General features: G+C 40.7%; 3 protein-coding genes across 6 annotated transcripts in view; 2 read left to right on the top strand and 1 right to left on the bottom strand.

Annotated features, from left to right (window-relative positions):
• The first annotated feature begins 54 nt into the window (after nt 1–54).
• On the top strand, nt 55–2,683 carry tmem127 (transmembrane protein 127). The gene is made up of 3 exons (XM_040019728.1): nt 55–817; nt 916–1,080; nt 1,169–2,683. The coding sequence occupies exons 1-3, from the start codon at nt 580–582 to the stop codon at nt 1,477–1,479; spliced, it is 714 nt and encodes a 237-aa protein (XP_039875662.1). The 5' UTR covers nt 55–579; the 3' UTR covers nt 1,480–2,683.
• A 1,039-nt stretch (nt 2,684–3,722) lies between these two features.
• Nucleotides 3,723–8,761, top strand: es1 (ES1 protein, mitochondrial). Its single transcript, XM_040019727.1, has 7 exons — nt 3,723–4,063; nt 4,149–4,201; nt 4,286–4,399; nt 4,490–4,621; nt 4,750–4,842; nt 7,964–8,129; nt 8,234–8,761. Exons 1-7 carry the CDS (start codon nt 3,947–3,949, stop codon nt 8,366–8,368), a joined length of 810 nt encoding a protein of 269 aa, XP_039875661.1. The 5' UTR covers nt 3,723–3,946; the 3' UTR covers nt 8,369–8,761.
• A 2,882-nt stretch (nt 8,762–11,643) lies between these two features.
• Nucleotides 11,644–12,933, bottom strand: part of igsf9b (immunoglobulin superfamily, member 9b) — a 28,266-nt gene continuing 26,976 nt past the window's right edge. For 3 of the 4 annotated variants that reach the window (XM_040019421.1, XM_040019420.1, XM_040019419.1), the window contains 2 exons: nt 12,329–12,540; nt 11,644–12,117 (listed from right to left, as the gene is read on the bottom strand). In XM_040019421.1, coding sequence (XP_039875355.1) covers nt 12,341–12,540 — 200 coding nt within the window. In that variant the 3' untranslated portion in view covers nt 11,644–12,117; nt 12,329–12,340. The remainder of the gene's footprint in view (nt 12,118–12,328; nt 12,541–12,933) is intronic. The other variant, XM_040019423.1, reaches the window with a different exon arrangement.

The raw sequence follows: 12,933 nt of genomic DNA, 5'->3' as shown, positions 1-12,933 counted from the left end.
CGAGAATGCCATAGGAGGAGTCGCCAGTAGGTGGGAGTACTGACTTTCACAGCTATCGAGACCGCGAAGAAGAAGAATGGTATGAACAAGGAAGTCAAGTGTTTTCGAGGAAGCCAGCGGACGTTTCCTTTTGTTTTGTCTTTGTTTTTTGTGTACCAAATCGATCGTTAATTTATTAGTGTTGTTAGCTATATTACTTTATAGACGTATGACTGTCGTGTCGGTCGCTGTTAAAGTTATTTTTTGTAACAAAGAAAAACTTGACGACATTTTGCGTTTACGAGAAGTTAGCTTTTCAGGCTAACAACAGAGCTAGCAGGCCTGAACGCCATCTGTCCATTGTGTTGCCGTCAGTCAGACACCTGCACTGCTTTTGATTAATCAGCTAGTTTTATGGTCTGTTTTAATTTGGAAACTGAGTGAACAAAGGAGCCGGGCCGCTGTCATCAGTCCAGAATTAGCTTTACCGGTTGTCGGTTTTGTGGCTTACTTGCTCGTTACTAGCGCAGTGCTGTCAGGTACACTGACAATAAAGGGAAAGCAACACTATACAACAGAGGACGAGGAAATCGGATTAGGATGTATGCCCCGCCGGGTTCTACTGTCCCTGGAGGCCGAAGGAGGAGAGGGGGCACCTCGTTGCCCAAGCAGCCGGAGCGGAGCCTTGTGTCGGCTCTTCCCGGAGCTCTGTCCATTACAGCGCTTTGTACAGCTCTGGCTGAGCCGGCTTGGCTCCGCGTCCACGGAGGAACCTGTCCGAGACAAGAGCTGGGGGTGTCAGATGTCCTGGGATACATTGACCCCAAGCTTCTGGATGGTGAGGCCCACACACAAGCTCCGTTAAAAACCCACAGTAACAATTAATCCCAGAGCTCACGTGTAATGCTCTGTGATGTGTCCGTCTGTTCCCATCAGATTACTGCGTGAACCCGCAGACCATCTTGCTGCTGAGAGTAATCGCTGCCTTTTGTTTCCTGGGAATCCTCTGCAGTCTGACTGCTTTTCTCTTGGATGTGTTTGGTCCCAAGCACCCTGCCCTGAAAATAACCCGCAGATATGCATTTGCACATATTCTCACAGGTAATAATCTTTTTTTCCTCATGCTGTCTAGAAAAAGACAATGTGTAAATTCAATGGTTTGTAACCGTCTCTTTCTGTCTCCCACCAGTGCTGCAGTGTGCCACAGTCATAGGTTTTTGCTACTGGGCCTCGGAGCTGATCTTGTCCCTACAGCAGCAGCACAAAAAGTACCACGGCTCTCTCATATACGTCACTTTTGCTATCAGCTTCTACCTGGTGGCGGGCGCGGGCGGAGCATCCATCCTCGCCACAGCTGCAAATCTCCTTCGTCACTACCCCACTGAGGAGGAAGAGCAGGCTTTAGAGCTGCTCTCGGAGATGGAGGACAGCAGTGAAACATTTCCTGCCGATTATGACATTGCCAATCAATTTCAACCGCCACCTGCATACACACCCTAATGCCACCAGACTCGCCTTGCTAACACCTTTCTCTCTCAGCACAGCTACTTAGCTTGATGGGCAAAGCCCCGCTCTTTATCAAATGGATATCTTTGCAAAAATACTGAGTAAACACAGCGTGTCAGTGCGCAGATTCCTTGAATGACGGTGCTTGGGTGCATGAAAGCTTTCTTTAGTGGTGACAGAAATTTAGAAGCTAATTCTTACTTTCACCACTGGAGTTGTTGGTGAATTGCATGTAAATGGCTTTTAGGGATTTGGTTCTTACATGTAAAGAAAACTAAACTTGCTGGAAGTGCTCAACACGGCTCATGACAATTAATTGATGGAACAACCAGAGCTGGATTGTTTTTGTAGGATTTAGTTGAATGAGCGCTGTCGGCAGTTGTTTTGCTTTTGATCGGAAGTGAGTGGAGCTTTGTTTGCGTTATGGTTTTAGTTTGACGTGCTTGCCATTTGTGTGAATTTCATTTTACCGACACCTTACAGATGCAGAAATACACTGACGAGATTCTTTGAACATCTTTATTTTATATAAGATATCAAATTGGACCTCATTTATTGTCTGTGCTGTCTTTTTGTAGTTTTTGCTTTGTTCTTCTTTTCACTAGTTAAGTCTTCGTTGTTCCCTTCTGTACTTGACATAAGAAAACTGTCAGAAATTGTGAGCCAGGTCTTTGGTGTTTTAAAACGAATCATGGTGTGTGTGTGTGTGTCTTCGCGGCGCGTGTAAGAGAGAGTGTGTGTGTGTGTGTGTGTGTGTGGCAATTGAGAGAAAGTGAGAAACATGTTTATATTATTTCACAGTAAGGGTGACATTTAGTTTAAAAAACACCTCACAGCATCAGAAGTTGTTCATTATATTTCTTGTGTTTGCTTTTGGAAAAAAAAAAATTATTTGCACTTTGTGATTCCCACATGTGACCGTTTCAGTATGCATTTCCAGTGCATGAGTTCATTTGTGTGAAGACTTTAAACTTTGAGTCACAATCTTAACAAGAACATCTCCCACAGACAGAGGCTTGGACTTGTGACTGATGTTGTGATTCTTGTTGGTTGTGTATTGTTCTGTTGATTCCATAATTTTCTGCATTTGTCCCTCAAACTGTCACTATAACCCCCCCTCCCTTCCTCAATTTGTAAATAATGATCATTTATACATTTAAAAAAGGAGTGATCATAATAAAGGAAACCTCATACTTTTGCCTCTCGTTCATCATCTGTGAATTAACATTGTTTTAATGCGATTTCAGCAAATGCAGTCTGAAGGATCTGCATTGATCTAACAGTGTTGTGACTTTAACGTTCACGTCTGCCTGGGGTATTTCTGGTCTCGTAGTCTAGAGACTGTAGACACAACATGGCATTAAAGAGAGTAAGAGTCTTAAGGTCTAATGGACTTTAGAGGGCGTATGGTACGCCTTTTACTGTAAAGAGTTCAGAAGTATGAAGCAGTTTAAAAGCTTGATCCATCCGTTTTCTTAACCACTTATCTATTTGAGGGTCGCAGTGAGACTGGAGCCTAGTAGAGAGAGGCAGGGTACGTCTAAGACATGTCGCAAGTCTGTTGTAGGGCTAACACAAAAAGACAGAAAGCCAATCACATTCACACAAATGAGTGATTCTGAATCACCATTCACCCTACCAAGAACAGAGAAACTCCATAGAAAAGCCCCATCCGACCGGGGGACTTGAACCCAGGATCTTTTTGCTGCAAAAAAAAAAAAAAGTCTTACTGGCAAAGACTGCAAGGCTTTTCCTGGATGCATAATGTGATCAATAAACAGTCTTTAAATAATGAGCAAGTGTAGAATAACGTATGTCATGAGGTTAAATTACAGACTGTCAAGTTCTGCCACTCTTCATAAATCAGATTACCTTAGATTACTTTGAACTAGCTAAACGCAAAAGATTTAAACAATCCCTGTAATTGAATTGGGACAAAGGAGTAACTATAGAAAGCAGGAAAAAAGGGCTCACTCAGGCATCACTTCGATTGTTGCCTTATATAAAAGACACTGTGACTGTTCTGCCAAAGTATATGTTAGCTACTCTAACATTTTTTGCGTCTGTTCTGCAAGTTGGCTCGTCTGCATCTGTCACCAAGAGTTAAACTATTAAAAGGTCAAGATACTGTTTGGGTTGAAGCACTACATGTTTGCATTGCTCTTCAAAGCTGAAGTGTCACTCTGTGGCCAAATGACTTAATCAGATAAATAAACAAGGTATTAATAGGAAAGAGTGTTCATGAGGAGGAGAGTAAGTCAGTCAAGGCGAACAAGAGACGGCTCTTCTCAGAAGACAGAGCTTACGTGGCAACGTCACTTAGCCCCACTCTACAGGTATATATACGGACAACCTCGTTGACATCAACACCACGACCATTAAAAGTCTCTACGTGGCTCGGTGGTAAAACTGTGAAGTCTTTTTTATTTTTCTTCTACAACAGTGAGATTGAAGCTAAATCATGTTGGCAACCAGGGCTTTGCTGTCAAAACAAACGCTGGCTGTTCTTTCTCGCCAGCCTGCCTGCTTTGTGCACCAGGGTGACTACGGCAACTGGGGAAATACTAACGTTGCAGTGGTAAGTGATGCAGATCAGTCTGGGAGAAAGGAGCAAATCCACGGGTGTGGGTGTAGTTGTGATTTGGTGAGTCCATGTGTTTCAGGTTTTCTCAGGATGTGGATGGTGGGACGGTACTGATGTCCATGAAGGGGTTTAGTGAGTATCACTCCTGCTGAGGTCAGGAAATGCACATGACTGAATTAACACAGGCAGATGGTAATGCACCCCTCTCGTCTTCAGCACCATGTACCACCTGAGCCGTAACGGCGCCCGCTTCCAGATGTTTGCTCCAAATCAACAGCAGATGCACGTGATTGACCACATGAGAAAGCAACCTGCCTCCGGAGAGAACCGGTGGGCCTCGAAGATGGGCGCAGTGGGCGTTTTGACTTTGTCTATGGTTACGTGGGTGCACTTTGTGATGAATTCTGTCCATCCCCGCAGGAACATGATGATGGAGGCAGCCCGCTTCAGTCACGGACAGGGAATGACACAAATGCAGGACCTGTCCAAGCTGGACGTCAACAGCTTCGATGCCGTCATCTTTCCAGGAGGCCATGGAATCATCAAGAATCTGTGAGGAGTGCTGACATGTGAAGAAATCACTCTGAGACCGGCTGGTGTAAAACAGAGTTAGGATTAGATACAACACAAGTTTGTATTACATTAAAATGAACCACTAATTATTAGTTTTTACTCTTCAGATCATCTTTTATGAAGGACGGCAAAGACTGCAAGCTGCACGGCGACGTGGAAAGGGTGCTTAAGGATTTCCATCGTTCACGCAAGCCTATCGGGTGCGTATGATCTGAGCAATATTCACTCCTGCAGTACTGATGGAGAATTTGATAAATCATGAGGCCACTTTAAAGACCGCCAGTGAGTTCTGGCACGCTTTAAATCAGATTATGTTAGATTACTTTAAACTATTCAAAGATTTAAACAATCCCCGTAATGGAATTGGGACAATGGAGAGGCTGTAAAAAGGAAAACAGTCAGGCAGTGAATGCTGAGCTGCTGACTGAGAGACTTCATATTTATAGTGTGATCCTGTTAGTAGTTACTAATATGATGTTATTAGGTAAAAATGATCACATCGCATCCTTAAAATTTGTTAATCATTTCATTTCCTGCGAGTAAAGATTTGCACATGGAAATCTGACTTCTACTGTGGAACAGTGAAACTACAGAGAATAGTCAGTGTGTTAAAATAACAAACCCAGTCGAGAAGAAAAGCTGCATATAATTAAATAAGTGATTGAGAAGATTTACAAATCGTCTGCTAAAAGTTTCCTTATTGGCTCTCACTGATCAGAGCAGACAGCAGGACAAGCAGAGTCCTAAGCTGACATCGAGGAACATGAGGGCAGGCAGACCACACAAATCCTACAGTTCAAAGCAGACAGGACAGTCTTGGTACTGACACTCAGGTGTTGTTCAAAAATAGTTTTGTTTTTTTTAAAAAAGGAAAAAGAAAGAAAAAAAAAATCAGGATCACAATAATCTATGAAAATCTCCAGGTTCATGTAACCCCTCTTACTTTAGTGCTTTTTTTCACTTAATCCAATGCTAATTTTTTAAATTAGCATTGGATTAACTTCATCCTGATCTGGATTCAAACTGTATGAGACGACCAAATCCCGATTGCGCCTGTTCTAAACAGGACTACATACATTATGACAGTGCAGGGTGCTGGCTGTGGCTTCTGGGTATTCTGAACCCACGTTTTAAATCATAAGATCATAATGAGCCTCATTTATGGAGAGAACAGAATTTTAAAGCTGGCTTTCCTACATGAATGTGTACTTCCACTTTTTTTGACTGCAGCACCTCAGATGATTGTGTCATTGCAGGCAGTCCTGATGTATGACAGGGCTGATTTTCTGGTTAGAGAAACCTTTTTTCCCACTTTACTGTAGTAAAACGTCTATAGATAGCCTAATGTTTACCTCATCTACATGATCTCTCCAACTGTTGGTTTATTTGATCAATTTTAAACTTTTATTATATTTTCTTCACAAAATCCCCCTAAATTCACTCTTCCTGTTGGGATTAGGATAATCCAGATTTTTTTTTCTTTTTTGGATCAGTAACCCAATCGCACTAAAAAGTTTTGAACGAGGCTAGATTACGTAATGTAATCTGATTACAGAATGCCTTTTTGTCTTTTGAAAATATCCGTTCAGACTGCTTCTGACCGGTTTGGCCTTGGTGACTGCGTTGGCACAAGGGCACTGATGAGGTGATGAGCAGTGGCTGCGCAGACAGGGAACAGGGTGCAGAAGGCCTGGTCAAAGGTCACAGGAGATGCGGGATTACAGGAATTAAAGAGTGGAGTTGGAGGCTGAGTAGGGTTAAAAAGTACTCTTGACCGCAACCCAAAGAGGACTAATCCTTTCCTACTGCCATTAATGTGTACAGAGGAGTCGGAGCCATTACAGATTATTTAAAGACTAAAACAGCCATCATTTGTAGCCATTCTACCATCAAGAGCAAAGGCCTTCAAATGTTTTGCAAGCTGTGTAATTTGGGAGTTAGTATCACTGTCAAAGTGATGACATGTTTCTATTGCAGACGGGAGCCCTGCTGCCTCCATATAACACCCCCTCCATTGTTCTGTTTTGTCAGAGCTGTAATTGAGTCTTTAAATCTGAAAACGATCTGCCAACAAAACAAGCAAACCTATATTTAGAATCACGCCACCTTTCTTAAACCGAGAATTTAGTGCCTGGGGGGCATAATGAGTACTCTGCAATGCGCATCTCCATCCATGGCACAAACCCTCCAGCTGCAGTTTCATGCAGAAAAAAAAAACCTTAGCTTTTCAGTGCCACGATGTCTGACAGGCAGATCAAAAGGTGCAAAGAGGGGCGAGGAAATGTTCAATGTCTGTGAAGACTGCGGCTCGCAGGCAGCACTCTTAAAACTCAAATACCTGCGCAGTGCATTAGAAACTGCTCTCATTTCTCCTGAGAAATAACTGAACAGTGCTTCATGCATGTCTGTATTTAGCTTTGTTAACAGTATTTAAAAATGTGGGTAGAATAGAGAATGACGTATCCTGTCTGTTAGAGGTGGGTGGATCAATCGAAGTATCGATAGTATTGATACCAATGCTGGTATTGGAATCAGATTGAGTCTGGTAATAGGAACGATACTTTATTTCTGCCCTCTAAGTTTAGTATGTAGCCCAATGAATTGGATTGATGCATTATTAATGAAAACATATATTAAATTAAAGGAAGGTTTATAAAAAATCTACACAAAATAAAAAACTTTTGGTTGTCATGGTTATTTTATTTATAGCCTTTAGCACATTTAAACAACTGAAGCTGATCCGAAGTGTTTCAGAGACAGGCACATTTACATCCCAGCTCTGAAACAAACCCAGTTTCAAAATACATGAGTTTTTTTGTCTTGACTAATAATTGTAGAAAGTAAAAATGACTGCGACTGTGTTTAGAATTTGCAAACTGATGATGTTTTATCTCATAAATCATGACACACTGCTCTCCCAAACATAAGCTGTCTTTATAAGTTCTCAGTATCAGTACTGCTGTCTGCAATGCTGGCCTTGTATTTCCCTGGCATCGGATGGATGTCAACATTTGTAGTATCACAAGGTACTACTGCCTGTCATCGATTAAGAGTATGGGTATAAATTGCAGATTAAGTGATGGCAAACGTCCACTGAGCTTCTATTCCCTTTTTCCAAATTAAAACTTTGTTTTTGGGGGGCTTTAATTTGCTGTTAAATGATCATATTAATCCTAATCTAGCCACCAGTTTTGTGGTGTCACACCAAATCAGTGCTGCTCTGGGAGAGACTTTCTTTTCTCAGGACTCAGTCCCTCCTGTCTGGCTTACACCGGTAAGTCTCCGACCTCAGACAACTGTCCTCTCCTGCTCCTGTTTCAGACTCGCCAGCATGGCTCCTGTGCTGGCCTGCCGTGTGCTGCCGAGCATTGAGGTAACCATGGGTTACGAGCGAGACGACAACACCCGCTGGGGAAACTGGCCAAACACAAACATGGTGCAGGCTGTGAAGGGCATGGGTGCTCGCCACAACGTCCGTGAGCCATATATATCCTTTCCAAGGTTTCTGTTCAGTATTAATATCAGTGAAAAATATTCTCTTTGTCATTATTCTGAAATAACCTCTGATTTGACCTTAACCCTTTCCTTTACGAAGCCTATGTGGATGAGAAGAACAAAGTGATTAGCACTCCATCCTTCATGTGGGAGACTGACTATCACTATCACTATATATTTGATGGTATTGGAAATATGGTCAAGCATGTCATGCGCATGTCAACCAAGTGAGGTGACATCTGGAGAAGAAATAGTGCTACTGCAAAATATACACCTGTGTACTGTGATGAATTCTTACCTGAAACAATAAAAAAATAGTTTAGTAAAACGCAACTGCTGTGTGTTGTGTAATCTTGTTTGGTCAATATGAGAGCTAAGGATGGGGTTAAAGACAGCGACTGAGAAATCTACTGCGCTTCCTCAAAATAACAAGTCAGAGTTTTAATAGCAAGTGTCCTCTTTTGGTACATTTGTGCTCTTAACTGCTGATTTGGGAGCATGAGAAAGCACCATCACAGCTACTTCCACCAACTTAACAGATAAACATCACATGGAGAAAATATTTAATAGTTTTAATCCCAAAAAGTGTAGGCAAAGTCTAATATTGCACAAATACCCCGACATTTTAAGTCCTTAAATCAAACTGTGATTCAGCTTTCTGCAGAACACTGCCTGCACTCACAATAGTTAGTCATGTAAAGAAAAGTAATCTTGGGAAAAACTGGGAACAAAGGTAAGTGGCAGTTAGTGTCTGTCAATCAAAGCACTTAGTTAACTGATCAGCAAGTGTGAGCTTCTCTGTAAATGCAGACATTGTGTCAGTTTGCTGGTTTGGAGTATTCGGGTGTGTGTTAAAATAATCCCATAGTGTTCCCAGGAGTGACATCCCAGCAAATTCACCCCAAGGTCAGACCACGCAATGCTGAGAAAAACTGGGAAAAACCCAACAGCTACATCAGACTCTAGAGACCTCAGTTAGCTGATCTTAGTCAGTCGTTAATGTTAAAGCTTATAACAGTATAATTAGAAAAAGACTGAACAAGTAGTGGAGATGCCTGGCCATGTTTGTTAAAGAAAAAAACAAACATCAGCACAAACACCTCACACCATCTGTCAGGCACGGTGGGGAAGCGATAATGATTTGGCCACAGGACCTGGGCACTTTCTGTAAGACCTCCACAAAGTCATGCAGAAAACAATTACTTCATGCCATTGCTGCTTAAGATGGTTCTGCAAGCTGCAAGTAAGTAGAATCTAACAGAGCCTCTGAAATACTTTTAATATGAAAGATAAAGCTGACTTGACTTTGTGTCATTCTGAAAACAATGGCAGCCTCATACCTACAGGTTTGCTATAAACAAGCTTTGGTAACAATTTATAACATGGCCCATGACTAAAGGTGTAATTCCTCCGTATTTAAACAGAATATGAATTTATTTTACTTGAAATTACAATCTAATTACATTTACCTACAAATACTTAAAGGTAGGTACGTTAGAATAGAGAGTAACAAGTCGTGTTTTTACAAGAAAAAGGAATAATTACACTGTAAGTAACTTTAAGTACTGCGTAATTTCAATTTATTTTGTGGAACAACAAACAATATTTCCCCATATTACATTGTAATTACAAATGTGGATGTTATTTATTTTTCCTTGTAAGGGAAAATCCTAATAATCCTAATAATTTGTACATCCTTTCCTATAAAACACGTGAAAGTTAGGCAAGATCACTTCATAATACGTCCCCCCCCCCCCCCCCCCCACACGCACACACACAAGGATAGTGTACTTATAATATAGATGAGGAAATATAGTTTTTCTGCAAAATTGCCAAAAACTTGTACACAGTACTTAAAATGACTTACAATACAACTTGTGCCTCTTTTCCTGTCAAATATCCAAAATTTTAGATACACCTTTTAGATCACTTGTGCACTATTTAAATTCACTTACAATATAATCATTTTCTCTTTGCTGAAGGTGTTTTCCGTTATTGTAGTCTGTTTTTTACAACAACTTCCTGCTGATCTACAACTCTGCACATATTCAAAAACAGACTCCAAACCTTTTTATTAACCCGGGTTTACACTGAATAGGTCCTGTTGATTTGTTTTGTTTTTGCTGTTTTCACTGTCTTTAAGGCATTGTAAACCTACACAGGGTTTTAATGCTGCTGTCTTATTAAGCACATTGATTTTACACATGTAATGTGCTATATCAATAAAATTGTTATTGCTATATAAATCTAAAATCTACTTAGATTATAATTATTTCTAATTTTTCTGTAAAAAAAAAAAGAACTTGTAGTGTACCTACCTTCAACTACTTGTAGATAAATATAATTACATAATAATAATGATAATAATAATAAAGAAGTTCCATTTAATTACAGGGGAATTAGACTCTTTAGAAGCCTTATTTTAGAGGGTTACCCAAGCTTTAATGAGAGGGACTATTGTGTTAACAGTGATAGGTGTTAAGTGTTTAGAAAAGAAAATCAGTCAACACTCTTTCAGTCTGATGCATTCTGAATAAAACAATTTATTCATTACAAACATATAAAAATGACAAAAAACAGCCAGGTGGTAAGATATAAAAATTTCCAGTTTATACAGAGCTTCCAAAGCCATCGTCAGAAATGCATTTTCATCTGGGTTAGGAAAGTAAATATAGTACAAATCCCAAACTATAGCTACAAAGATATTCTTTAGATCTCTGTTTGTCAGGTGATGTACAAAAGCGTCTTCTGTTCGGTAAAAAACCCCCAAAAACAAACAAAAAAACGGGCACAAAATTCATAACAGACTTCAAATACAGAATCAGAAGTCGATGAAATATTCACAGTGCTGCCTTCACATCGAGGATGTGAATTGTAAACATCGTTGCATATCGTAAGTCGCTTCAATAAATATACACAAATACTCATTGTGTGAGGAGAAGGTGTTCGATCAGTGTGAATCCTCCGGTTTTTGTTTGAATACATCCCGCCACTCGAAACCTCTCCACTGTCATTCAGGGTGATGTGAATAAAATAAGGCAAAAATAAATTTCCCTGTGTATCTTATCAAGTGTTACAGTATCTGTTATTCATAAATCGCAGAGGTAAAGTCTGACTGACTCAGGTGGAGTAAAGAAGCGTTTTTCTTTGAAGAGGACTGTACACAATACAACATTCAATCATTCACAATAAACTATATATAAACATTTATACATTTTTAACAAATACAGGGGCAAGATTTTAGGTGAACTGATTAATAAGAGCTCAATGGGAGGATGTTACTGGGACAGATAATATGTGGGACACATAATTTTAGGCAACCAAAGGGCGAGTCGTAGCAGGAAGTGAGCAAGTTCTTTTCAATTCTTGTAAAGGATCAGTAACACAAATTGCAGGAAGCCTTAGCATTATTTAAACTGCAAGTACTATTATTATTATTTAAGTACTTAGTCTTATTAAGTGGGAGCGGGAAGAAACTGTTTTTAGTGCTGTTTGATTGGTATCACAGGCGACATTAGAGACACAGACACTGCCCAAACATCCCCTTTTTTTTTTTTTTTTTTTTACTAAAGGAGCGTCTTAAACAGTCCAAATACATAGCAGGCTGTTGCTTTTATAAAGCAGGTCTTTCTGAGCTGTGGACTGTAAAACATTTTTTAAGCCTCCCTAAACTTTTCATTCCTTTGGGCCTGATTGTCAAGATTACAAAATAAAACCTCAAACACAGCTGCACGCACTTTGTAAGAAAAATAAATAATTCCTTTTCAGCTTCATTATGCAAAGCACAATGGAACAACAAGACAAGAAAAAGAATACGCAATCCAAAAACAACCGAAGAGCTGCTGTCTTACATTTGATGAGCAATGTCCATTTTAAAAGAGGATCACATAACAAAGCTCCAGTGAGGTGTGACTGTGTGGTGACCACAGCGCTGTCGTTAATTCATTAAAACTGCTATTTGATATCTCCCTTAGAGGTACCTGTGAAAGACAAAAACACAGGAGTTTAGCATTACACGAACCTTGAAAGGCCAGGTTAAAGGAATTTAAATATAATCAGAACGTTTTAATCAAGCACAACTTCACTGCACATCATAGATATGAAAGCAGGCAAGAAGATGGTGCAAGCAAGGCGACCAGTGAGAGGTGGAGAAAGGAGGAAGAAGGCGAGAGGGCAGGCAGAATAACGGACCGAGTTAAGCTGCTAGAGCAGTGCCGAGCTGGAGTCAGAGTCTGAATCGTGGCCAGGGGTGACGCAGGGCTCACGGGAACAGATGGATTCCTGAGCACGCCTGTACTCTTCGTACTCCAGGCGGAGAGCGTTGAAACGTGCTTCACTTAGAGAGCGGCTGAACTGGCATCGAGGTGGATTGAAAACTGGCGGGCTGACTGAGGGAGACGGGCCTGGGGGGGTGGGTGAGGTGAGGCACAGGAAATGCATGGATGGGCATGTCATGGGACAAGCTCACAATAATCACAGCACGAGGGCACAGGATGAACACATGCAGCCATCACTGTAAGGCAGGAGTCACATGGATATGCTGCTTCAGTGCTTGACGGTGGTTGTTTCCCAGCTGGCTCTTATAAACTTTGTTCTATTCACTTTTATTTAGATAGTGCCAATTCACAACAATAATCGCCTTAAGACGTTTTATATTGTAAGATAAAAACACTATAATAATAGAGAGAAACCCCAAAAATCTCATGACCCCTGTGAAAAACTACTTGGTGACAGTGGGAAAGAAAAACTCCCTTTTAACAGGAAGAAACCTCCATCTGGCTGAGTCATCTGCCACA

The sequence above is a fragment of the Simochromis diagramma genome, unplaced genomic scaffold (genome assembly GCF_900408965.1).
Source record: "Simochromis diagramma unplaced genomic scaffold, fSimDia1.1 OVJJ01000822.1, whole genome shotgun sequence".
NCBI classification, from domain to species: domain Eukaryota; kingdom Metazoa; phylum Chordata; class Actinopteri; order Cichliformes; family Cichlidae; genus Simochromis; species Simochromis diagramma.
This window is presented reverse-complemented; position numbering and strand designations above follow the sequence as displayed.

Coding starts and splice junctions, on each gene's coding strand:
- es1 (XM_040019727.1), top strand. CDS start 3,947: ATGTTGGCAACCAGGGCTTTGCTGTCAAAACAAACGCTGGCTGTTCTT. Junction 4,064..4,148: donor GAAATACTAACGTTGCAGTG/GTAAGTGATGCA, acceptor CATGTGTTTCAG/GTTTTCTCAGGATGTGGATG. Junction 4,202..4,285: donor GATGTCCATGAAGGGGTTTA/GTGAGTATCACT, acceptor TCTCGTCTTCAG/CACCATGTACCACCTGAGCC.
- tmem127 (XM_040019728.1), top strand. CDS start 580: ATGTATGCCCCGCCGGGTTCTACTGTCCCTGGAGGCCGAAGGAGGAGA. Junction 818..915: donor TGACCCCAAGCTTCTGGATG/GTGAGGCCCACA, acceptor TGTTCCCATCAG/ATTACTGCGTGAACCCGCAG. Junction 1,081..1,168: donor ATTTGCACATATTCTCACAG/GTAATAATCTTT, acceptor GTCTCCCACCAG/TGCTGCAGTGTGCCACAGTC.